General features: G+C 46.5%; 1 protein-coding gene across 9 annotated transcripts in view; it reads left to right on the forward strand.

Moving 5' to 3' along the window:
* The window catches only part of FMNL2 (formin like 2), a 153,176-nt gene that overhangs the window by 113,090 nt on the left and 13,529 nt on the right, over positions 1 to 26,557 (forward strand). For 5 of the 9 annotated variants that reach the window (XM_049805942.1, XM_049805904.1, XM_049805913.1 and 2 more), the window contains exons 9-16: positions 167 to 260; positions 14,002 to 14,076; positions 18,095 to 18,205; positions 19,445 to 19,594; positions 21,545 to 21,646; positions 22,633 to 22,948; positions 23,396 to 23,599; positions 24,740 to 24,760. In XM_049805942.1, coding sequence (XP_049661899.1) covers positions 167 to 260; positions 14,002 to 14,076; positions 18,095 to 18,205; positions 19,445 to 19,594; positions 21,545 to 21,646; positions 22,633 to 22,948; positions 23,396 to 23,599; positions 24,740 to 24,760 — 1,073 coding nt within the window. The remainder of the gene's footprint in view (positions 1 to 166; positions 261 to 14,001; positions 14,077 to 18,094; positions 18,206 to 19,444; positions 19,595 to 21,544; positions 21,647 to 22,632; positions 22,949 to 23,395; positions 23,600 to 24,739; positions 24,761 to 26,557) is intronic. The other 4 variants (XM_049805967.1, XM_049805931.1, XM_049805951.1 and 1 more) reach the window with 1 other exon arrangement.

Below are 26,557 nucleotides of genomic sequence, written 5' to 3' on the forward strand. Positions count from 1 at the left end.
TGCTCAGCTTTATGCATCTTGCAAGTTTACTAGTTTCAAGGGTTTAAAAATAGACGGGATGCAAACTACATCTCCCAGTGTCTCCACGTCCGTTTTGCGAGCAAGTAGAAAGAAGGTGGTTCAGCACGTGGTGGTCATTGACTGTCACCGTTTCTTTTCTTCACAGGACAAAGGCCCTTGTCCTAGAACTTTTAGCAGCTGTTTGCCTCGTCAGAGGAGGGCATGAAATCATTTTATCTGCATTCGATAACTTTAAGGAGGTACGTTACTCTGCTTTGTTAGAATTTGGTGCGCGTGTCGATAGTTCTCTTGCTATTGGCTAGAGCTTTCTCATTCAGCTAAATTTCGTAGAGTAAGGATTTTCCATAAACTGCAGATTTTCCCGTGGTCACCTTGAGCTGCAAAGAAGTAGCCAGTGGTGTCTATGCCATCATTTTGTTCGTGTTTGCGTAAAAGAGCCATAATCCCAACAACATGAATCCAGACTGTGATTTGCTCCCTTCACCTTTTGGTCAGTCGAGCTGTGTCCCTGAAGTGGAAAACTAATGGAGATCTTGAAAGCTTTACTCCAGTTCTGTCTCTGAAACAACCAGGAATGGTGTATTAGACCTCCCGTTTTCAAAGCCATTTACACAAGCTCTTGAAAGGCAAAACTCCTGGTTTTACTATCAGTAGGAATTTAATTTGTGAAAAAATTACAAAATCAAGTCTTCGTGATGGAACACTGACTGCTGAAATTAATACGGGTATTCCAATAGGCTCAAGTAGGGCAAGACTGTCATTCATAGGTGATACACGTTCAAGCGTATCACGTTTGCATACAGCGGTTAATGGGATTTGAAAACATCCTATGAAAGTTCAGAAGTGCTAGTGTGGGAATCAAGTCCTAGAAAGCTGCTGTTCTAGTTTATTTTGAATATTGGATATATGTGTGGATTTATTATTCAAGAAAAAAATGAATCTAGACTTACAAGCTCAAAAATTGTTAGACTTGATGAGTCCCAACTGGACTGTGTATAAACATGTAGCTTGTTTTTCCTTAATGCCACTGTTGCTGTAAGTGGGTTAATGCAGATGATTAACAAGCCAAGTTCTTGATTTTTTATTTTTATTTTTTTTTTTAACTTTTTGTGTTTTGGGAATTATCTCTGGTGGGGAGATACCAATCTCTGATTTACATCCACTGTAAATATTTGCATGCTGTAGACAAATAACTGTATTTCTGAGGCACTCGTCATTATACAGAGCCAGAGCAAAAGGTTTGAAGTAAACCTCCAGTGTGGGCCTGTTGTAGAAAGCCCAGTTTTGCAAGACCAGACCCGTCCTAGCTGTGAGCTGTGTTGTGTATGTAGAGCTACCCGAGGACAGAGGTAATGGGAATGGCACGGCTGCTGGCGATGAAGTGGAAGTAGAGTTGGAAGTGTTGTGTGACCATGGAGAAAGCCTTGCTCCTGGGTTACGCTGGCGGAAGAGATGGTCAGAATATGGAAATAAGATGTTCTGCTTCCAGCTGGGGAAGGGTCTGCAGTCCTTTAATGCAGGCACAGAATGGGAACTGGAAAGTATAGTTTGATTCTTTCATTTATTCATCTGTAGCCTTGGGCAAGCTGCTGGTATCTTTGTCTTTATTTGCACCTTTGTGAAATGAAGGAATCACGGAAGCAAATGCAGATGAGTTTGTTATGAAGAACAATTGGGTAATATGAGAGAAGTGCTTTAAATAGGAAAAGCACTGTAAACATGCAAAGTACAATGTGATTATTCCAGGCTTAAATTCTTCTGGCTTATTACTACTCTATTATAGAAGAAATATGACTCATTAGGGAGGGTGGTGTGAGGGATGACTGATAAGTTGGGCAAATAACTACAGCTGAAATACCACTGGTCGGGACAGTCTGTAAGGCTCATTAAACAGGCCCTTTGCATGTCACAGGGAAGGATGTGTAAAGTCCCATTTGCTTTCTTACCTTTCTGACATCTTTAGTCGAGGTTTTGCTCCTTCATTTTTTTCCAAGTGCTCTATCACCTCTCTTTTCTCAGGCTGACGTTCAAAAATTCCAATGTAACACGTTCAGTTTGTCTGCCATTATGTATTTATTCCATTCCTGTTTGTGTTTGATCAAGTCATTTGCTATAGTGGAACTGTCAGATGTTGCAGGTGAAGTGAGCGTGCAAGGAGGGGATTTTACCTTTCTCAATTCTACATTTAGCTGTTCTTCGCTTTATCCAATTATGCTGCTTATTTCTTGCTCTGTGCTGTTGTTTTCCAGTTTCCTTCTGGGCAAGTTTTCAGTAATGGTTTCAAGTTTTCATGTTTATAACTCATTCAGCTGGTATATTAAAAATCTCTGAGTTGCTGACATGTAAAGTACCCAGGGTTAGATTTCTAGCAGTATACTTCCAATTTAAATTGCTGTAAGCTCAATCATATTTGTGTGGCTTCTGTAACTATGCACTGCAGGGCTGCCACAGCTTCTCTGTGGTTCTTTCATCAGACACTGTGTGCATATTTAGGACAGATTAGACTAGTCAAACTAGATCTCTGCCAGTCTATCCCCTTGCCATAAAATAACTTCAAAAGAAATCTGAACTCCTGCCTAACACTCACCCTGTAATAAAGTCAGTAGGGAAAACAGGATATTTTGGACCAAATTCTGCTCTCATTTACATCAGGGTGAACATCAAATATTTCCTTAGACTTTGAGCTTTGCTCTGATGTAAATGAGAACAGAATTTGGTTCTCAGGGTCTGACTGAGCTGGAAGACCGCAGCTGATTTGAATCTTGTCAAGAATTCTTTTTGAAAATGACTTTTCATTTGAGAATGATTTTACAGGCCAAACTTTTTCTGGCTGGGCTCGAGATATTAAAATGGAGGACGGTTTGTTTTGTTAAGCTGTCTCTTGGAAATTACTCTTGTCCAGTTACTTCACCTGAAATCATTGATTTCTTCTGCACAGGTTGTTTCTCTTTGCAGGGGACTCGGCTCTGTGCGTTACAGACATAGCCCGGTGCTTGCTTTTCACTACAGGGTTAAGATCATGTTGGACGGGTCACTTCTGCAAACAGAAACACTGGGCTATTTCGAAGCCACCGGGAAGGTACAACAAATGAGGAGCTTGAGACGGAATTGAATAAAGCTGTACTTAACAGGAGAAGAAAAATCTGGAACCATTGTTACTGATGGCGAATGGAGACCAGGAGAGGGAAGGAGTAGGCTGGGATGGATGGAAGGAAAGGCAGGTGTTTTATGCAAAGTTCATCAGAGCTGAGGAAACCAGGCTTCACGCAGTCGCACTGGTGGTAGGAAACGCAAGCCCCCTGGTTCAGGCCAGTGAGTGGCAGAGCTGTTGAATGCTTTTTTTTTTTTTTTTTAATTTTGCCGTAAGGCAGAAAGCTGTTACAATGAAATCCTCATCCATATTGTATGGAATGAATCAGTAATTTCAAGGGAGACACCAGTATTAGTTTCTCATCCATCTTTGTGTTTCTCCTTTGTGTTCTCTGTGACGTTGAAGGAGTTTGCATGTTGAGTACAAGCAGGGGATGGTTTAGGTCAGTCTCTCGTGGTGCACGTGTCTGCTTTCTGCTGCCTGCTCTGTGTTTTGGGAACTATTCCGCATTGACAGAACGGCAACTCCAGCTCTCCGAGAGGGAAGTGCCCCAAAATGTATACGCACCTTCTGGGTTTGGTCGTTCCTTCCAGGCCAGTGCAGATGTTGGGTGGCTCGTCCCCAATTTCCAGCCTAAATTCAGCTCATCCGTTTTCAGGAGGTCTCAGTCTGGGCTAAACAGGAAAGAAAGTTCAAATTAAACTGTGAAGACCTGTCCCTGCTTGTTCCTGGGCAAGGTGGAATTTTACATCATCCCATGTTTCTCTTTTCAAAAATGCTACTTCCATAACTCTTAATGCTTTTGGAGTCCAGGTGCCGCTTAGCCTCTACGTCAAGAAAAGCCTCATTGCCTGGCGAAGTTTTTACTTGAGGACGGTCAGACCTTGGTTATGAGAAGCTCCATTAGCCAGGAAGGCCAGCAGACATTTTGGGTTGGCTGCAGCCGCTCTCCATGTCATCAGGCTTCAAACGGCTTCTGCAAGGTCCCGGAGCAGAAGAAGTGCCAGGAGGTCAGGGTGGTGCTGGAGGCTCCCGCTCAGCCCCGTCGGTGGGAGCAGGACTTTGCCTTTGCCTACAGCATGCGGCGCTCTGCAGCTGGAAAACTTCCCTTTTCTGAGCGTTGCTTGACCGAATTCTGCTGTATTTATGGGAAATAGTTTGGAGTCGCTGTACCACAGGTAGCCCACGGGAATAGCTGGGGTGTTTGGCTATTCCCTTATCTTTTTTGATACTTTCTGGCCCGTTGCCGGTTCTGTTAGCAGCCACCTCGTATTCCCAGCGCCTCGCACTGAAGGCAAACGCTGCTTGAATGGGATATCGCAGCCTCGCCTGGGTGAGCTCTTCGGCACGGCCGCGACCCCGGCCTTTACCCACTTGCCAGTGGGCTTCCTTAGCGGCGTTCCCGGGCCTTTGTGCTTGTTTCCATGGATTTGTGAGAACTGGCTACGCGATTTTATCCGAGTTGCCTGGGATTTGTGTTGCAGGACGAGCAAATGCATTTCAGCAGAATGCCAGGGGAAGAAAAGGAGAGCGGAGTTAGCCGCAAGAGAGCTTTGGGGGAGCTCCGAGGGTCACAGACAGATGCTGAGAGCTTGTGCCCCATTTAAATTGAAGCAGGCTGAGTGCACTGTTACAAAACAAGATATATTTTCCTGACGCTTACTCAGAGTAGTTAATTCATTCTAATAGTGTGATTGTATGTGTGGGTATACAGAGAATTAAGCTGCCATCTTTCACTGTCAATAATAAAACTTCGTTTTACTACTATCTCATTGCTTACTCGCCTTACTCTTTCCTGGAAATGCTGTTCTGAATTCGCAAAAGCGTGTTGCGCTGGAGCTTAGGTGTGTCATTCTCCTGGTGAATCTGCCCGCAGCCATCAGAAATGGTGAGAGCCAGCACGGCGCGCTTCTGCTCACGTCGCACGGCCATGGTGTGGGGAATGGTGCTCCTTAAACCGCAGCATAGCCACGCGGTGGTAACTCACTCAGGACCCAAAACGAGCATCGTTCCAAAGCTGCCCTTGCTCTCTGTTGTTCTCCTGACATCTTACCATAATCAAAATGCTTTTGTTCGTTGCTGCCTTGTCAAGGAAGGATGTTTTCATGTGGGTGAGATTCTACAGATTTAGAAGATCTTGCAGTCGTCACTGCCGTTGACTGGATACTTCTAATACACTTGTATGCCAAGAGCGAATTGCATAGGAAATTTTTTGCTGCAGTTGATGCTGGTTGGAAGATGAAGAAGGTTTTACAGAGCTGAGAAAAAGAACAGGAGGATAACCAAGACCACTGTTCTCGGGTCAAGATTTTTATGGTGAGATAAAGATGTGTTCAGCAGGTTGAAAACCCCAGCACTTTCCACCTGAGAGGGCAGCTGTAGTTTCAGTCACCTGCACCCTGCCAGGTCTTGGTCCAGGAGGTGTGGGACAGCATGTGGGAAAATTCGGCTTTCCGCGTGGCTGGCATTTTGAATTGGGGAAAAAATACATTTTAAATGTAGCAGAACAGTCAACAGGGAAATTTTGAAGGACCGAACTCTAACAAACAGCTGATCGCTGGCTGGCCCTATTTGCATGGAGGCTGGGCAGCGTGGTGTCTGCCTGTGCAATCACAGCGGGTCGGGCTCCGGCACACACTTGGCAGAGCAATCCCTCGAGTACAAGAGCGGTTTTTTAAACTCACTGTGCATTTTTCTCTCTGTTTTCTAATCTGAGCGCTGAAACCCCGTGTTGCTTTGCGTTCCTCTTGGAAGCAGAGCTCAAAAAGGAGTTTCTGCTCTCCGAGCTGACCTGGGTTATGTTCTACTGATGACCAGTGTACCTGTTAACTGGGGGCAGCTCTTTCTCGGAGCCCCTTCCCAGGGAGCCTGAAGCAAGCGTGGATGGGAACCTGATAACGACATTATCAGGTGCTGCCCTGATGGAGACTGTGGCTCCGACTCCTCAGGGGCCAGCTCCGAGCTGTGCTATGGGTTAGATCTGCTTCATGGTAAAGTTTCTTACGGTTGTATGTTCCTAGTAAAAATTAGGTAATGCTTTGCCCGTTATATATCCGTGTTTATATACATCCATCCATGTGTGTATATATATATACACCTTTGACTCTTAGGTTAATTTTAAGGAACTTTTGTCTACAGTCAGAGTCAGAATCTCTCAGCCCATTTCTCTTTAGTTGGAAGAAGATGTCACTGACAGAGCCTGGAGGCAAAGGTTTTAGTGCACCATATATCCCCAGAAATACCTGAATTAGCCTAATTGCACGCAGGGCTTGGGCAGCATCGCAGGGTGTCACTGGGAAGCAGGCGGTGAGACCGCCTGTGAATTATTTTGGGTACCACCACCCAAAATACACCCCTTCCCCAGCTCAGAGACTGCACATTTAGTCGCAGGCTATTACCAAACCTAAATGAGGATTCCTTAGACCGAAGGCACAGAAATAATGTGGACTGGCTAACTGTGAGCAAGGTTATAAAATCTGGTGAGAACATCCAGAAATAGAATTAACACAGAAGTTTTAGTTCAACAGAATTAAAGCTTGTTGAGGCTATGAGTGCAGAAAGCTGTTTTCCAACTCACTTGTGGCCTTGCTTCAAAATTGAAAATTTTTGCGGCATTTCTAGTTAGCTGTTTTATTTACAAGGTTTACATGTTTTTCATTTACTGAAAGCGTAGCAGCCAATAAACAAATAGGTTCAGTAAGTTTACAGATATGTTGAAAAAATTGCAACCCAGCAGCACTAATGTGATTGTGTAATGAAAACAGTTACAAAGCAATTTTGGGTTTTTTTGCAAATATTAATTTCCTCAGCTTTAGTGAAGATCTGAAAATGTCAGTTTTTGAATATACTTCACAGCACTCTGAACTAACGTTTTTAAGGAGCACAATCTTAGATCCTTATGTGGCTTTTCGTTAATCTCCATTTTAAACATAGGAGAATTTACTTTAATAACAACTAAATATTTCTGGGAAAAGACCAGAGGACTCTACCGCTTTTTTTTTTTTCCTTTTTTTTTTTTTAATAAGCACAATAGTAGTTTTAAAATGGATCCAAACCGAGGAGGCAAAAGAATTGACTGAGATCTGTAGTGAGACAGAAAGCCAGCCAGAAATAATCCTGGCTCTCTGCAGGGAACAATTCCTGACTTTGGCTCTAATCCAGCAAAGCAGTTAATTTGCTTATTATACAACCATATACCAGAATAATTGAATTCAGTAAGTTGAGTGTATGCTTGTGTGTTTCTCCATATGGGAAATAATTTTAGTATTTAAAAATAACAGCGGAATTGAGGTGCTTTTCCTAAGATGAACCATAGCTTTCAAGAAACCACCTCATTTTGCTCCAAGACAAGAAAAAATGCCAAAAAAATAAATTGGAATTCAGATAATCCAGAAAACTTTTGGGAAGCTCATTGTCTGGTGGTTATTCCAGCATCTGAACTTCCCCACGTGCTGGGGAGAGAAGAGCTGGCCTCCCTTGTTGGAGACCGGGAATGAGAGAGGGGCTGGGTCCAGCACGCCGGCGCTCCTTCTCATTTTAACATCAGTTTAATTGACTTATGTGTTTGCTGCGCTGAAATATCTGACAGGTGAGAAGAATTGCAATCTCCTCGCGCATCGCCTGGTTATGACTATTAATGCTGAGCTTACAGAGGCTGGGTTCATCTGAATTGCTGGGCAGCGAGCTGAAAGGCGGGGGCATGGCAAATGAACCTCATTGTTTACCTCCATCAGTTTTCACTCTGGCAAAGTGAGACAATATTGTTCAGCCCTCAATTTTCACAATGCTTAATTCAGAGTCAGATTTCTCTATTTGAATAATGAACGGTGGCACTGAAAACAGCAGTTCTGAATTATTCTTACGGGCCATTATAATAACTCAGTACTAGAAGAAACTGTTTGCAAGTGCTAGAAAATGTAAATGCATTTGTTGTCTTTTGCACTGCAGCAGTATATTGAGAGCGCCGTAACCCTGCTGGTAGAGAAGTAAAAGGTATTTTAACCTAGTACGTATTAAATAACTGTTTACTTAACCAGTAACTTATGGGAAAACTGATTTTTTTGTTCTTCAGCAAACTGCAAAAATGTCAGCATGATCAGTCCAAACAAAGTGTTCCTGTGGAGTGCTGCTTGCCGGTGGTGGGATCTGCTGATCACAGTGGGCTGTTGTGGGGGAGAGAAAGCCAGCATTGTGCCGCTGGACAAAGGAGCACAGACAGGAGAAAAGGTTCACAAAGTGTCCCATGAATTTTTGGGCTGCACATACATCAGACTATTTATAACACCACATCCAGTATGGGCTGTGTTCATGTGCACAGTATATATTTCCATGAAATTGTGCTGCCACTTCTCACTCTTGCAGAACTCAAAAGGTTATTGAAGGAGGAGGGAGCAGCTTAAAACAACCTTTGGGCAACACGTGGTAGATGCTCATTTTAATGTTTGCACTGACAGAAAATGTCCTGTATTGCAAAGTCTTTCCTAAGGTTTAAGTATTTTAAATTTGGCCCTTCAGAGAATTGTCTTCCTTGTCTTGAGGTCACTGTTAGCTGCCTTTGCCATGCCAGACCCTATTCACCTCAAGTGTAAACCCAGCCAAAATGATTTCAGTTTCTGTATGGCATTGGGGACCACCAGGCGTTACCTGCTTCTCCTGGCACAGGGGCATTTTGTGAGCTGATGAGCTTACTGATGTCTTGTCTGTGAAGTTGGGTTGCTAGCTCAGAGCTGTCATTCTCTCTCCCCCACCCGACAGACACTTGCATCAAGGCAGTTGCAGTGGCTGAATGGGGCACTGCAGCTCAGGCTTAGGAGCATCAGTCCTCCAGATGTGGAGGAGATAGCGGTCTGGCAGCTGTGTCTCCTAGTGTGCATTCTGTACCGTTGGCCAACAAGCTGCAGCTCCAAAGCCTGAAATACTGCCTGTGTTCGCTGCCATCTCCATATGGAACACGCTGTGTTTGCTTGTGGTGAGGTTTAGTTACGAGCTCCATTCTGCAACAAAATGAGGTTGTGCGTCGTGTTGTTAGGTGACCGTCTGAGGTAGGATGATGGATGTGCTTCGATCAGACTGGATTTTCACTTTCTGCCTGACACTGCGCATGAGAACATCTTCAGTTTTTCCAAAATACCCTTGTTGTCTTTTGCTGTCGGCCCAGGTTGCTTTTCTGGAGCATCTTACAGTAATCTGGCCACTGGAGCAGGAGCAATGTGAGGGTGGTTGTAATTGAACTTTCCTCTTGGGTGGTCTGGATGTGAACTGTATGACCTGAGAGCATTGCCAGGTGGATATGGATATAATCACTGCTAAACTTTTCATAACGGATCCTTTTGCTTCCTTACAGGATTGCGTTGTACCTTTGTAATAGATCTGTGATGGGTTTACTTCGTTAGCACCCAAACGCTTTCCAGAGAAAGGACCCTCCGTGGGTGGTTTTCCATAAAGCCACATTGTTCTTCTAGAATGACGTGGGCTTAATGCAACCTAAAAAGTTTTTTTCACAGCCTAAGTAGAGACAGAGGTTTTTTTATAGCCGTGGTAACCCGTTTAATCTTGCTTCTTACACAGAATAATGCTAATAAAAGAAAGATCAGCCTTTCTTAGTCCCAGCCATACTTTCAAATGACAGACCTTGGAAATTTATTCAAATATAAATGGCAACATATGGTTTTATGTGGTGGGATTTGATTTCAGCATTCGTCTTGGATTTTGGCCAATCTTCAGGCTGTAGGCTTCATCTACAGTTTCACTCTCTTTAATCTTCCAGGATAAATTATATCATTTCATGAAAGTCAGCTCGCTGTCTCTTGAAACGCACATGTTCCCAGCACTGACTCATCTGATGATAGTGTGAAATATCTGCGAGCAGCCACCGAAAGCCGCAGGTTGTTGTTGCTTTTCCTATTGCTATCAGCTGCTGTATCCCAGCCAGCCAGGGCTGCTTGTGTCCCGGGATCGGCAATTCTCTGCCGGCGCTGTATCACTTCGGGTTGCTCCCTAATTTAATTAGTCAGCCATAAATGGCTTGTAGTTGTTTATGTCAGCTTTTCTCATCCATGTGGAACGGTTTACATTAGATTTCCCAGAAATCAGTCCTTCTGGCTTTTATTTAGTGATCGTATGCACCATTGTTATGTTTGTTTCCACGATACATGATTTTGTTCAAGTCGGCTCCATTTTTTCTGAAGTGGGTATGAGAGAGATGCGATTGTTTAATGCTCAAAGTTGAGATGAACCTACTTTTTTCTTTTGTTATGTGGACTCTTAACTGTTTTGTGGGGAGGAGAGAGTATGGAGACCACTGGAAGAATTTGCAGTTGGTCAAACTGAAATGCCATCCCGTTTACTATAGTAGGAAAAAAATGGCTTGGGATAATAACGTAGGGACGAGTGCATCTAAGCAGCCTGTGGTGCAAGTGAAGGAGAGGGTTCCTTGGGTTTGCTTTGAGCGGGAGCTGCCTCCAAAATCAAATTATATCGGCGGGCAGCTGCTGCCTTTGATCCTTACAGTGCCAGTAGGTTCCTGAAACGTGGCCAAATTCTGGTTTTCTCTTTGGCTCTTCTTGACAGAGGCCAGCCTCTTGTCAGCATTTCATCTTTTTTCCTCCTGAAGGGCATGTTGCTCCTGCACAGAAGCGTATGTGTCCCAGGAGAGCTGAGCTGCGTGCCTGCAGGCTGCATCCTGCCAAGAGTGCTTTTGGGGGGCGCATGGTGAGAGGGTGCCCCGTGGGGCGTTTGTGGTAAGTGCCCGGAGTAGGTCACATTGCTGCATGTTCAATGAACTTGGGCTTCTTCATGACCAGACCAATTCGTGGTCCTGCACACGGAGAGCTGGGGAGACGGGCGCGATGCCGGTAGGCTCCGGTGCCGTCGTCTGGTGCGGAGATGCTCCGGTCCCCGCCGGAGTGCGATTATCCCACCTCTCGCTTTTAAATGCACGCTTGTGAAAACAGGATAGTCATTTCAAAGTATTCACGATGATCTCCCTATTTTTCCGAGGTTGCTCCTGGCCATTTTGAATTTCAGTTTGGCCATTTGGTGGCTTTGCAGAGCCTAAGGCTCTTCACCAGTGACGCCAGCTCTCGAGACACCTGCTGCAAAGCACAGCAAAATGGGAGGCTGGGGCAGGGGGTCGCTCGCTCGCCCTCAGTTTTCGTTGGAGCTGCTGTAACCATCAGCAATGTGCATGCGGTGTTTGGGCTTTGATCTCCCAGCAGGACAATTCCTGATGCTGTAGGGAGCCTTTATGAGGATTACTCCTGAAGAAAAGCTCGAGATTAGACTGAAGATTTACAACCCGAAGCTGAATGGCAGTGGCTCTCCAAACTCACCCGTCCTTTCCGTGTCCCAGGGACCCCATCTCTGCTAAGCAGAGAGACGGGTCGCGTGTTTTTCACCCCTCGCACAACTGCAGGCCAGGCAATACCAAGGAGACTTGCTCTGTCCAAGAGTGGGTCTGTCTCGGCTCTGTTGTAGTCTATCGTAGACCTTAATGTGTGTTTTATGGGCCTAGTGGAGCAGCCCGTGTAAAGGTGTTTAATGCTTCAAAACCACTTCCGTGGCATAGGCTGTAGAGAGAGACGAGTCCGTTGGGTTTAAGGTCATGATAATTTGCTTGACCAACAAGTGTAATCTGTTTTTCATGAGGGTGCATGCTTTGGTGTTTAAGTGTGTTTATTTTACCTTGCGAGTCTTTAAGGTTCAGCTGGAAACATTTAAATACAACTTTAGCAAGTGTTTGTGTGTGATTTCAGCACCCTGCCTACCAGAGGCTGTGCGAGTGGGGGTTGCTGAGCCTGCACGGAGCCCATTAGTTGCAACTTGTGGGATTTTGGCCATGAATATTGATGGTAATGTTGTCAAATACTTCATCATAACCAGTGTCCCCATCTTCTCACAGAGATCCAGTAGCAGAATTCCCACTGACGTCAGGTACTGATGACAAATACCTGAATAATAACCCAATTGTGGCAGTTTTGCTTAGGAATGACAGAAGATGTATCACGTACACACAAGTATGTTTTTTTCAGCTGTTAGAGACAGCAGAAAGTGTGGCGAGAGGTCACCCAGCAGGCCGCTACTCACCGTGCTTCGCAGATCTTGTGATCAGCAGTTTAGGTCCCACTAAACTCTCTGGGATTTCAGCGAGGTCTGCCCAGTGCCTTAATCTTTGCGTAGGTACCTGCTGCAAGATAGACACAGTTAGGAAGAGGAAGCTGATACGGGAATGGTAATAATAATGCATACTTTGTGAAGAAGTTGCTTTTTGGGAGTATCTAGAAACCTCAGTTGGGGGTTTGGTCTCCTTATGGGAGACACAAATGTAGAAATGTGTACAAAGAACCAGTCCCTGCCCCAGAGAGGTTAGTTTCCAAAGCAGAAGTAGCCAGTGCTCCCACCAATCCTTAATTACCATTTGCTAGCTGATTTCACATAACTGCTTGTGCCATGAGCTGGCTGCTAAGGGAAGCAGCAGCTGATGGCTTGGGGGGTGTGCTGCTCAGAGGCTGGCAGACCCTAACCGGACAGCCGGGGTTGGATGTCCCACTGCCGTGTCCCCTGCTCCTGATCGGTAGCACCCGACGCTCCTGGGACATTTGGGTGAAATCTGGGGAAGGAAGGAAGGAAGGAGCCTCTTGGGCTCACCAAGGGTTTTGTTCCTCAGCAGAAGGGAAGTTTCAGTCCTCCAGATGAGCAGACTCTGTTTTTCAGGACCTTTTAAGAGCAAACCAGCTTCCTTCAGAGCTTCTTCTGTCCCTCTGCAAACAGGCAGCATCTGAGGAGGGTGAAGCAGCATTTATCACTGTTTGTGCATGGATGTGCCTACCCAGGCACTTAGGGCTTTGTTCAGAAGAGCATGCCTGTGCTCTTCCTGAATTCGCTGCTCAGTTTGACGCCAAAATCCAGCAAGCGAGAAGTCAACTCATGGTGCAGGGTATGAGGGTATGAGGTATTCATTCTCAATGAATTTGGGAATGTGTGAGTGGGACACTTTGCGCTGCCCCTGTCACTTCCCATCTGACCATGCTGGGATGGTGGGGCTAGCTGGGACGGCTGGGCTCAGGGTGGCTGCCATGCACCAGCTCCTAGCCCTACAGCTTAGGTGTTTGGTGTAGTCCGTTCATGCAGGGACAGAAAAAATACCCTGAACCGATGCACCACAGAGCGGGGAGTTGCAGTTGCTAAGTAGGGAGGATGGGGAAATGGGTGCACCTCCTGGTGCTCACCTCTGCTCCAACTTATTTAATATTTTGTGATTTTGGTGTGGATTACTCTAGATCGTTTGTGTGCTGGGAAAAGCGGGACTGAGCCAGAAAAGCTCCTGGGAAGTAATAAGATTTAAACAGTATCCTGGGACCTGCTTTATCTTAGATCTTATTTCTCCCTCAAGTTGCTTGTGTTTCCTGCCAACGCCCCTGTATTAGGGCTCTGTAATTCTGACCAGCTGATAGTTACGCTGATGTATTTCACTCCTCATTTAGCCGGTGATAATTTTCTTTTTTCCTCCCTGTAATTTGTTGTTCTCCCTAATTACATTGTATTACAGTGGAAAGCCAATTCTGAACTGTGAAAGAGACCAACTCTTCCTGTGGCATAGCCTGGTGCAACTCTGTGGCTTACATTTGTACCATCAGTGGGTATGATTAAATTTTTAGGTGGAAAAGAGATACCAAAAGTTATGTTATAGTTGTACCTGACCCCTTAGACTTGCAGTGCAGCTGTTCACCTGTGATTCCTCTGCTGGATTTGTCACGAAGAAGAGCATTTTTAACAAGAGAGGAAACCTGGACGGAGAGGTTTTGAGCAAGTGGATGAGCTACTTTTAAAATGTTTTTCATACTCTGTCTTGCAAGCTGTAGTTTCGCAAACACGTGGTGATTCTTTTGTAGGTGTGTGGAGAGAAACAGCGCTTTGAGAAGCTGATGGAGCACTTCCGAAATGAAGACAACAATATAGACTTTATGGTGAGTGGTATTTATCATCAGCAAACTTTGGTTTCAGTATTTACTGTGTCTGGTCCTGCTACCATAGGCAGAGATGTATCTGCCTTCTGATCCTTGGCCTAAAATTACCACCATACAATTTTTTTGTATTCTAAACTACATAATGTGCACTTCATTTTTAGCTTCCATTCAATTCAGTTATCTTCAAGAAATGCCTTGTACCGCAGTGAAGGTAAGAGGAAAGTGGCCTTTTGGTCGCGTGTACTGTTTCGCGGCAGCAAAGCAGCAGCTTCTGCAATATCAAGATGCATATTCTGTCTGTGTGCCAACATCCTCGGAGTCACAGACAGGGAAGTGTGGGAGAGACTCAACTGCAGCTGCTGTCTGTCCGTATCTGCTGATAAATATAGCAGTAGTTTGCTCCACTCGTGGTTCCTCAATGTACATATGCATGATTATTCACCAAATCCACTTCCCCTGGAGCACAAGAGAGAATGGCAAGAGAGGAAGCTCTGGCTGGCACCCACAGACACCGGCGCCCACTTGCACATTGGCAGCACGTGAAAGGCAGAGGTTGCGACAGTAAGGATGAGCTAGCTGGTTACGTGTCCAGTATCAAAAATACTTCTGTATCTGTTTTTTTAAAGTCTGTAGCAAGTGAGTGCTGGTGTCAGAAGTGTAAGAAATTTCAAGTCCTATTTTTAGTTGGAATGCAACTGCTGGCATGGTCAGTCAGAATCCCTTGCACGGCTCGTGCTCCGTGCCTCGGATCTGATGTGATCCTGTTTTGAGGTGAGAGCGGAGCAGAAGGGCATCCCACCCAGTCACGCTGGCCAGTCTGCTGAGGCCTCTGTTAAGCATCTGTGACACTTCATACTGTTTTAGTGCTGAGCTTTGTGTTAAAGATCTCTTTCTGCCAGGAATTGGGTGTTAAAGCACCTGGTGTGGTGTTTCCTACAGGCTTTGAACACTCTGGTGTCAGTGGCTTGCAGCCCTGATGGCCAGGGCAGGATCACGCCCTTGAGGGGACAGCAGAATAAAAAGGAGGTGGTATGAGTGAGATAGGATGGCCTCTTTCTTGTATTTAAAAAGAAAAAAAAAGTTACAGTGATCCCTGCAATTCTGCTCAAGTTAGCAAGCTGCTTTCAGTAACTCTCTGACACGTTACAGTTGGTTTTGTTCCTTATTACTGCAGTCCCAGTAAGGACATGTTGGTGGTCACAGTATACATTAGGTATTCTCAGATGTATGTACAATTTAGTCTGTAATATAACAGAAAGATTTGTCAGTCCTCAACACCTGACTTTTAGTCATTTTTCCCGTGCTCACAGGGAGGGGGGTAATCGTATTTGGGGAGCAGGAGAATGACACAGCTCAGTGCAGCCTGGAAGGAAGATGGTGGCAGCAGCCTGCAGCCAGCCACCTTGCTGTGAGCTACGGGATTTGCCCACTCTTTTTAAAAAAAAAATATTTATTTAAGATATGAAATGGTGTATTGTAAGGATGTAATAGGGAATATGCATGTGAGTACAAGCCCGGCGAGCTGTGAATATTCAGCATCCATCTGGATGGCCTGTAAGAAAATTCCCTGGTCCTCTCAGGCCACAGGTTGAAGTTAGTGGTGAAATTTGCTTGAAAAACGATCAATACATTTTTTTCAGGACTTGCCCAAGTACTAAGAAAATCTGCATCTTTGGGCAGCTTCCACCACTTAAGGGCTTGACTATATGACACGCCTAAAGCCAGGAGGGAGAGCTCATGACAAACCATTTGGCAGATCCGCTCGTTCTCGTCACTACCTGGCCCTAACGAGCTCCGCGTGCCACTGCGAGCGCTGGCTGCCGAGTGCGCTTCGGGGGGCGAGTGGGGAGCGCGGTGGGCCCCTGCCCGCCGGCTCGCTGCGGTACCAGCGCTGCAGGAGCCTGCGGGTTGCACCAGCGTGTGCCCGAGGCAGACATCGCTCCTTTCCGCAGGACGGGATAAAATGGGTGCCGGAGCCCAGGCTCCAGGATGTAACGTTAAAAGCTTGAGTAATTCAAGAAGTTGCAACAACTGAACATAAACAAAGAGCTATTCCTGCAGGACCTGGCTTTCACGCTGCCCTAAATGGAGAAGGCGAGAGCTGTCTGGGAAGCTGGAGCTGGAAGGGGCTGCGGTTAATTGCATGGATCAACAGGGAGGAAAGAGCAACAAAAAGGCAGAAGTATTTTAGAGAAGGTTCCTGTTGTTGACATTGACTGACTTCATTTTAAAAGCAACTTTCTTAGATTAGTTTTCTTTGACTTGATAAATTCCTTAGTTGTGTATGTAAGGATCTGAGAAAGGAAATGAGAATTTGGCCCTAATGTTGCGAGAGCCAAAGCAAGTACAACAAAAGCACTTTTGAAAAAGGGGAATTTGGCTCTGGGTGATACAACAGGATAGCAGGGTTCAGCTGGCAAGGGCCAGTACCAGCACTAGGAGGAACCAGGGTTCAGCTCAGGAACTACAAAGGGTACTGCAAAGTCTCGAAACCTGAAGTTAGGTTTCCAGCTGCATGGATCAGGTTGTTCGTGCAAGAGATGGGTACGCACCGAGAGGTGGGGATGAGACATCGCAGGAGCTCCTGGATGAGTCTTTAGACCATCTTCCTTCCTCTCTTCTTTGGGGTTATACATGCTACCAGTCTCACAACTTTGTATTATCTAGGGTTAAAGTCATTTTGGAAACCAAGTGGTTGAAGCTGGCCAGGAGCTACATGGGAAGATGTAGCTGAAAGGTTTTGACTGAACCATTTTGGCTTGTTGTGTCCCCTTGGTCCCAGCTCCAAAGCCGGGCAGTACCGGGCAGTTCAGCCAGGAAAGTTTTTATGGCAGCTCAGCGGCTGCTGGGAGCTCTAGCTGGGAGGAGCAGTCCGGGGCATCCTGGCCAGACCTGTAGTCAAAGGCCACCACGCAGCAGATGCCTGCCCATGAGTTTATTATCCTCTGGGCCCTAGAGCAGATCACAGAGAACTGGCTAATTTCCCGTAGGAAACTGGTAATCCAGAGAGCGGTCTTCAGTTTGTTCTTCCCACAAAATGACCCAGAGACGTGGCGTCTCTTAGGGGCTTGTCCTGCGGGTAAAATCAGGTTGCTTTGATTTTTATCTTCTCTCAGATTCGTTCTAGAACTACTCAGACACTTCCCAGATACGTTGAGAAGCTTGGTATTACCCCTGCTGCAGCGTTGCTGGCAGGATAGAGTTATGCCCTTAAAAAACCCAGGAAGGACTAGGCAAACCTTCTCTTAAAGCAGCTCAGAGAGTGACAGACGTGGTCAGCTGTGAGCTCAAAGAGGGTTGGGGATCCTTGGGCAGAGCAGGATTTGGCCGTGCCTTACATTCAAGTAAAGGGCAAACCTTTTGGGGTTTGTAGCCCGATTCCTGCCACTCTGCAGGAGGTTTCCCCCACTGCTCCTTCTGCTCGTGACCCGCCTCACTCGAGAGCCTTTTCCTTTCCTTCGCTGTGCTTGGACGCGTTTGGATGCCAACTCCTATGATCTGGTCCCTTGTTCAGTTACCAAACCACAGCTTTGGAAATATGCTTTCTGCAAACAACAAGGCGCCTTTTGTGAAAGTCCCGTTTCCTAAGCTAGGGGTTCCAGTTGCAAAATTAATCTCACTTTTACAGGCCGTTTCAGAAACAGCATTGTTTTCTTAAGAGCTTGTGTGCTTGTACGACGTCTGGCCGTGCGAGCTGGCATGGAAAGCGTTTCTGTTCACCGGCACGCAGTAAAGGTAGACTCTGCAGACATGACTTAATTTCTGGAACCCACGTTTCCCTTTATCACAGCAGACAAACACCCCGTAAGCCCGAATCCAGCAACGGCTTGGAAAAAAAGCCGCAGAATAGCGGATCACAGTTTCCCCTCGTGTAGTAACTGCAAGGAAATGTGGTCATTTGCTGTGTCTGACCCGTGGGGCCCTGGGAGAGCCCGCTCCGACCCTGCGCCCGGGGTTTTCGGGGGGCAGCCGGGGCCGTGCCGTCACCTCGTCTCACGTGGAGCGGTTCTCCTTGCAGGTGGCCTGCATGCAGTTCATCAACATCGTTGTCCACTCGGTGGAGGACATGAACTTCAGAGTCCACCTGCAGTACGAATTTACGAAGCTCGGGCTGGACGAGTACTTGGACGTGAGTACGACCCAGGTCTCCATCGTGGCGGGTCCACACCACATCCCCCAACTCTGCCGCTGCCCAGCCTAGCCTTAAACCTCCTCAAACCTCCTCACCCGAGAGTTTTTGGGAGGGCAGAGCAGGGCTGTCCTGTAGTCTCTGCTAAAAATGCAGTGCCTTGGCCGCTGACTGGGGGCTGTGGCCTGGAGCCACCCCTGCAGAAGACAAATCAGCGGCAACGAACTGCAATTACAGACCGGGAGCTAAATTTGTAGCTTTGCCTTATAACAAAGGGAGGATGAACCGCAGTCGTCCTCGCCCGCGCCACGTCTCTTGACCTCCAGCCGCGGGCTGCTGGGCCTCGTGTCGGCCCCAGCTCAGGTGCCGCCAGGGCCCCCTCCATCTCTGTGTGAAAAAAGTCCTCCTTTGAGTTTTCTCCTGACAGCCAGACGTTTTCTGGCGTCCTGTGGGAAATGCTCCCTTTTAGAAGAAAGCTGCTTTTATATTTCCCCTTTTGTATTTTTCTGTCTCTCCCGCTCCCTGCCCTTGGGAGCACAGACACGAAAACAGTGCTTGTGTTGACGAGGGGTTGATTTGTCCCTGCTGACTTCTGCTCAGCAGTAACCAGGAGAGGGGTTTTTTGCTGTCTGCAAGAAGTATTCGTACACAGCGTTTCTGAGCAGAGGTCTCTTTGGGGTCCCAGGGTGGCACAAACCCTGCAGTCTGTCGGGAACAGGCAGGGCAGTTCAAAGCGTGCTCTGACGTTATCTTTGGAGATAAAGCACGCTCATTTTGAACATGGCAAACCCAACGCAAGGTCAGCGAGAGCAATCAGAGGATTTGCGCTGGGCCATGCACCTGCTTCAAACCCAAACATAGGCCTCACCTCTGCCTACTGGCCACTGAGCTGGTGGCCACCGTGGGCCAGTCGCCAGCCTTGCACCATCCCAGGGCCGGGCGGTGGATTCAGAGCTTGCCATGTTCAAGGAGCAAGCACGGAGGAGAGCAGTCATATCCTCTGTAGTAACAGAAGATAAGACACTGTTTAGCTTTGTTTGGAAGCTTTGGTTGTTTCATCTTCAAAAATGACTATTTATCACTTAGTGACCCCAGCTAACATTAAAATGCAGAGCGTTTTCCTGGGTGACAAGTGGCCTGAGCTCCCACTGCTCTCCCCACGCCGCTTGCTGTCTGCAGCCCTCCTGCCACAAAGGGCTGCCAGTGCTGAGTGACCCCCTTTTTTTCTTGGATTTGCAGAAACTGAAACACACGGAGAGCGACAAACTGCAGGTACAAATTCAAGCTTACCTGGATAACGTTTTTGATGTGGGAGCTTTGCTGGAGGATGCCGAAACCAAGAATGCAGCCCTGGAAAGAGTCGAAGAACTGGAAGAAAACATTTCCCATGTTAGTACCACACTTTGTCACCTTTGCCTCTGAAGTAGTTCAGAGCCCGCTCTGCGCATGTGCTTTGCTGCTGCCCATTTGGGGAGGTGGAAGCACAGGCGCAGTGGGCCTACAGCTTTTGCGGTGAGGTTCACCTAGAAAAAGCCTTGGGACTACTGTGCTTCTGTACTGGGGCAGTAGTCAAGATATTTGGCAAATTTAAGGAATTTAGGAGATAACAGGCAGGTAAACTTCCTGGGTGCTTTCATGCTATTATCCTGAACCTCATATTCTGCATGTTTTAGTTAGCGGGTGCTCCGCTTGCTACAAAAATTTGTTCATAAGCTGTTTATTGATCTGGTGAGGAAATGTCTCATTCTGTCATTTTATTTACTCTGCTATCTGACACAACCCCCAGCTTCTTAAAAAGAAATAGCATTGCTTGTTAATGTGGGGCTTGACATGCTGTTTCTGTGTACGTCAAGGGACAGTTTGGCCCGTGCCTGCCCGTCTCACTGCTTACATGGCCACGGCTGCAGTGCCCGCACGCCTCAATAGCATCACCCAGTTTATCCTCTGAAAGCTGTGGTGAGCTGGGAGGGCATGAACCCCCCAAGCTGGGGGCTAGCCGAGCGAAGGGTCGCACCCCCCCCCCGAGGCCCTGGCACGGCAGGTTTGCAGCTTTGGAGGCTTCAGCTTCGGTTCGGTTGCGGTTCCAGGTGGAGTTACTTGGTGCACCGAGCCACTGCACAGAGATATCACGTGAGCTGGGAAGGCTAATTTACATAGAAATTGCAAATTCCTCAGCAATGCAGTACCGGTAAATAGAGCAGATAACCATCCCATCTGTGTCTTAAAACACATTACTGGGCTCAAGAGGGAAGGGACTGAAAAATAGCGCTGTGCGGTTATTCAGTGTTTGCTCATTTCAGCGTTTGGTCACGGCTTTTCTGTCCCATACCTTCTCAGTGTCAATTACTTTAGTCTGGAAAACATGGCTTAGCATTTTAAAATCAAAGTGGTTTTCCATACTTAAAAAAAAATATCATACAAAGGTCGTAATTCTCTTACCATTCCTACATTGCCATCACTTAGAATAAATATGTTCTTAAAATAATTTGCTGTGCAGTATTTGCCCGTCTGAGGTGCCCTTCTGCTAGAGACAAGTGATTCAGTAAGTATTTGGAAACTTAATGGTTTACTCTTGTGGCAAATTTTTAAGGGCTTGCTTCTGATCTCTTGTTGCATAAACTAGACTCATCCCAGGAGTATGGACATAATTTTCTGTCATGTGTTGGCAGAAGTACTAATAATAGAATTGCAGAAGTTTTATCTCAAAAACACAGCAACCAGTGCCACCTCACCACCTCTGCAGCCTCGCCTGAGTTGGCGTGATTGGTGGTGATGGAAAAAGCCAGCGAGAACTGTGGGGCTTCCAAACCTCAGGTTTGTGAGGCTGGCAAAAAAAAAAAAAAAATCGAAAGACAATGGAGGAAAAAAGAAAATAAACTCCTTCATTCATTAATAATCAAATTAGCCTCATTTTGAGAGGGGGTATTTATAGGTTCCACCATTTCAGCCTCTGTTGGTTTTGCAACACTGCCATTGTGGTATTCTGTGGGATTTGGGGGTTTCAGATCAGACTTAGTGTGTATGAAAATAATTGCATTTTAAGTGCTTTACTGGGGAGTAGGATTTCTTACCTGGACAGGTTCATAGCTACAGTCCAGCCAGGCTACCTGCTGGTTGTAGCTGGAGGATAATATTCATCTTCAGAGGAATCTTCAGCAGAGCACATAGTGCCCCCCGATTGCATGCAGGAACTTTTCTTCTTTCCAAAGAAAGACTTCAGGGTTTGGTAGAATATCAATAATTTACCACGTACCACTGCTCCAACAAGTGTTCCTGACATTTTGGTTGAGAAAACTACTGTTACTCACTTATATCATTTATTTGTCTTTTCAATGATAGTTATCTGAAAAACTCCAAGATACGGAGAATGAAGCCATGGCAAAGATTGTAGAACTGGAAAAACAACTTATGCAAAGAAACAAAGAACTGGATGTCATTCGGGTGAGTGCGATGGGAAAGCTCTGGCTGGGTGCCACGCTTCAGAGGAGCGATCTCCTGTGTGCTTGATGTATGGGAGGTAATGACTCTTTTAAGAGGACAAGTGACTTCTGTTAGCTTCCTAATTTTGAACCTAGGACAGATTTCAAGTTGAATTACTAGTGTGTGCACTCAAAGATGGACATAAAACTCTTTGAACATGCCAGCAAATCAGTGAATGAGTCAGGTACATCTTACCACTTGGGTCTGTAGCATCTGTGTTTGGAGATTTGCACGAGTGGTTGGCTGCGGGGGGGTGTTGGAGGTGGATCTGGAGTCCTTCAGGCGTGTGCTGCAGAGCTGCAGGACCAGAGCAAGTTCCCTGTGTGCTGTCAATTGCAGCCAGCTTTCTGTGCACAACCCAGACCCGTTACTTCTTCGTGTGCAGTCTTAGTAACAAAAATTATCAGTATAATATTAACTAACTTCAGCCTAAATGTGATCCCAAAGTGCGGCTGCTTCTAGGGTTCCTTCTGAATGTCTGCCCTGGGTACTTGCAAGTACAATCTCCCCTCCAGATCAGGAGCTCTGTTCCTGCTTCCCTTTACGGGTCAGCATCTGCTCATAGGCACAGTAACCAGCAAGGCATCAGATATTCTCTGTTGAAGTCAAAATCGAGGCAGCGTACCTACACTCTATATTTAAGGCTAGCATAAGAAGTGGGAGGCATCACAAAAAAGCGATGATGAGAAATTCTGCACGCCCAGGTGTTGGTGCCCACAGGTGAGATTTCTCCCAGGACTCAGCACTGTTCCCTACCTTGCTGCTACCTGGGGAAAAACACAGAATGAATTCTTCCTCACCAGTGGAGATATACGGTTTGCATCAAAGCTCATTGTTAGGTAGAGGCTGGCGCAGTGACCGTCCCGTGTCAGGCTGTTCTTTTTCTGGTGTTGGTATTCTGTTCTGGGAGTACAAGTGCAAATTCCTTGTTTCTGTGGCACTCTCAGGAAATCTACAAAGATGCAAATACCCAGGTCCACACCTTGAGAAAAATGGTGAAAGAAAAAGAAGAAGCCATCCAGCGACAGTCAACGCTGGAGAAAAAGATCCATGAACTGGAGAAGCAGGGAACCATTAAGATCCAGAAGAAAGGTGATGGTGACATCTCTATCCTTCCTGTTGCTCTGGCCTCTGGAGTGGTGCCGGCAGGGTCGGAGGCTGCGGCTGGCACATGCGTCGCACCGGTCGCTGGAGCTGCATCTTCAGTACCATTACCACCACCTCCGCCACCATTACCTGCCTTAGCAGCGGCGTCTGAGGCAGGTAAGAAGCGTTATGTCCCTGAGAGATGGGCTGGCCGGGAGCTGGAGTTTGTTGTGCCAGGGACAGTCACGACAGCCTTAGACTGACAAAAATGCCTTTGATTGTAACAAGCCTGCAGGTCATGGCACCTTGCAGCAACTGAGGATGCTGAGGTCCCCCAGCTGTGTTTACAGTCTCACTCATGGGTGGGTCCCCTGTTTGTCTGATCCATTTCTGAGCCCTTCAATTGATAGAAGAAAATACTAGCTTCTTTCTTAGAGTAGTTTCCTCCCGTGTTAATACACTGAAGTACTTTGGTGAATGGTCCAAAAAATGCTTGGGCCAGTATAGTGGTGGAGAGGACATGGATAGTAGGGGACAGGGTGGATGTTGTGACTTTCTCTGCGGGTGCTTGTGACGTTTTGATCGATGTTCGTGGTAATACCTCGTTTTCCCTTCATTTTGTAGTGCAAAATGGTCCTGTGTCAGTGCCAATGCCACCTCCACCACCGCCGCCACCACCACCTCCGCCACCACCGCCGCCGCCTCCTCTCCCAGGTCCGTCGTTGGAGACGGCTCCTGCGGCTCCATTGCCCCCGCCGCCCCCGCCGTCGGCACCCCCCCTGCCTGGGACAGCCTCTCCCACTGTGGTGTTCAACTCAGGGCTTGCAGGTAAAACACCTATACATCGCCTTGGCATGCTGCAGATTGCTGGCAGAGTAAGCAAAGGCTAGGTCAGGCCACATTGGCTAGTCCCGCTGAGGTGGGACTTCATTTTTTAGTCACCTAAGTAACACCCATTATCCCTTATTGCTATTATACTTAGAGGGGTTTATAAAAGGAAAGCGCATTTATCAACCAAACTCTTTTAGTTTGGTCTGGAAGAGATGGCTTCTTCAGTGAAGCTAAAGCTATTGCCAAAAATATTTTTCAAACATGATCATTTTTGGCTTTAAGCAAACAAAATATGGTTTTGAAAGAAACGCAAAGCTTCATGGTTTTGATTTCTTCTGAGAACTTGATGAAGAAATATCTGTGAAAAAAATGGCAAACTTTTTGTAATTTTTTGGAAGGAAGAAAAATTTACTGTCTTTAATCATGTTTTTCTGCACTCTCTGACATATGCCAAGCAAGTAAATGCAAATTGGTATTGTACCGCTCCCTCCCAGGAAATCTCAAGAGCATGGTATGAGTACAGAAAGAGAGACCGAGGAGCTCTGATTAATAGGGGTTTTTTTCTTTTTTTTGAAAACTGATTAAGTATTCCAGCCTTTAAAATTTCTTCTGAAAGGCAAAAGCATCATGGAACTAGAGGGTCGTAGGGTGCACTGCAAAAAAATCCCAACAAAACCAAAAAAACAAACAAAAAAACAAAAAAGCACAAAAGGCATGACACAGACAGGAGCTGCCATGAACATCAGTGGGTTGCGCTGCCAGGTGCCCAGACACCGTGCCTTAGCCCGATGTCCCTGCGGTATTAATTGGGGACAGGAGGAGTGGAGCAAGCACTGCCTCCACGCGTGGCTCCTCTGAGCTTCATTGACGGCAGGGACAAGCCCCCGCAGCCGAGCTCCTTGCTTCGTTGTTTAGGTGAGATGCCCAAAGCCAGGTGGGATGGATATTTTGTTCTTCAGTGAGTTAGGAGAGGGAAGGAGAGTGGAAGTGCCTTTTCTTGATACGATGGCTGCGCCGAAAAGAGCGTTTCTCAGGACAGGAACCTTCTGGGTCAGAGGGGAGTCGGTGAAATAACAAATTTTGCTTTTCTGACCATTGCTAACATTTTTTTCTCTGTTCCTTCTGCTTCCTGGTAAGATGGGCCAATCAAGCTCTTCTGTAGGTTGCTTTCTGCTAAGTATTTACCTACCTCTCCGCGTTTCCCTCTGTGCTGTGCCTGTGTGTGTGCCTGTGGACTTGCGTGGGCGATGGGGAGGCAGTGGGGAAGGGGGAGGCTGGTGCGGGGGCTCGCTGGCCAGAACCGGAGCCGAAGCACGCGGTAGCTTTGGGGATGCTGCCGACCATCAGAATTTGGCACCCGGGGGTCCCTGATTCAGCAAAGCACTTCAGCAAATAATTGAGACATGCCGTTTCTTTTGAGCCATCCTCGAGCTGCGCTCTTGCGGGGTCTGGTCCCCAGCCGTGACTGTCCCCACTGCACTGCTGGCAGCAGCACGACTCCCGGGAATGTCACCTTGCCAGGGCTCCGTAATGGAGGAGGAAGGGAAATTTTAAGAGATTTTGATTAGCTAAATCAGGAACTGGCCCACGAGGCAGTTAGCTTCCTTGCCTGTCCTGAAATAACCCAGGAGCAGTTAATAATCTATTCTAATCTATGCACAAGTGGAAAATGTTTATTTTCATGGGTGTTTCGGATGGAAAAAGCTATTTCTTTTCTTCTATTTTAGGAATTATTTTGAAGTAACCACATTAATTAAGCAGCGAGTAAAACTCTGTTTAGTTTAGATGAGCAGAAGTTGATCACGTGTGTTCATGTCTTCCAGTTGGATAAATATAGTTCTCAAAATACACAGCTGAATATCGTGTATGTTCCCTGTTACTCGCTTACGGTTCTTTGTTTCAAGCAAATACTCTTGCCAGTAGTTTATTCTTTGTGATGTCCCTGCAAAATGAGCACGAGCCTGAAAGGGACATGGACGCACAACTCAATTCTTGTTTTAAAAGTTGGAAAGACAAAGCGAGAGAAATGTTTTCAGCATTCAGCATACCCATCTCCGGTACACAACAGGACCATCCCCTGAAATAGAATGTCTTTGTCCTGGCAGAAACATACATACAGCATCATTATGGGAAAGTAAAATAATTATTTGCTCAAGTGCTTTGCAACCGGGGAACCCGGCCATCTTCTGAAACCGAGGGGAAAAAAAAAAATCTAGCACCTCTACAGAGCATCGATTATTTAGCAAGATTGCTCCTGCCACCGACGCAGGGTAGGCGGGAGTCAGGAGCAAACACTGGACTGAACTAAACCAAACGTGACCCGTCCCCGGTGGGGGGAGCGGGGGCTGTCCCCTGCATGCCTCTCTGCCGCTGACCGCCGCTGCCGGCTGAATGCCTCTTCTTTCCAGCACTGGAGAGGAAGGACCAGGGTTTCTGTTTCATGTTTGCAGCTTGGAAAGAAACAGTTTATTTTCTAAGTAATTCAGGAGCAAAACGTTGATTGATCGCTTTAATGAACATCTTGATTTTGTAGCAACTAACAACTTCCATGTTTACATCAAGATACAGAGAAATGAGAACTGAATTACTGAAATTATTCGTGTACTTTCCAGACCCGTTAGGAATAGCAATAGAAAAGTGTTGTTTTCCTTGCTCCGACATTGCTTTTTTTGTACTCTGTTCACAGATTAATGAGTAGTCAGTCTTCATTTTCACAGCTTCTGTGTGTAAATTACTAAATCATTTACTGCACAACGCAGGAAGATTAAACCTGATATTTTGGCCATGTTAAAGCTCACGTGTGCTGCAGCCCACCTGCTTTTGCTTCAGAAGACAAACCTGGTGAGGAGCAGCACTGCCCCATTGCAGCAGGCAGTGGGAGAGGCCATTCCCTACACCAGCGCCTTGCGAAAGGGGTTTTTTTTCTTCTTGTCCCCTGTTCTGCGTTGAATTTTG

Source organism: Accipiter gentilis, chromosome 1 (genome assembly GCF_929443795.1).
Source record: "Accipiter gentilis chromosome 1, bAccGen1.1, whole genome shotgun sequence".
In the NCBI taxonomy this organism is placed as follows: Eukaryota; Metazoa; Chordata; class Aves; order Accipitriformes; family Accipitridae; genus Astur; species Astur gentilis.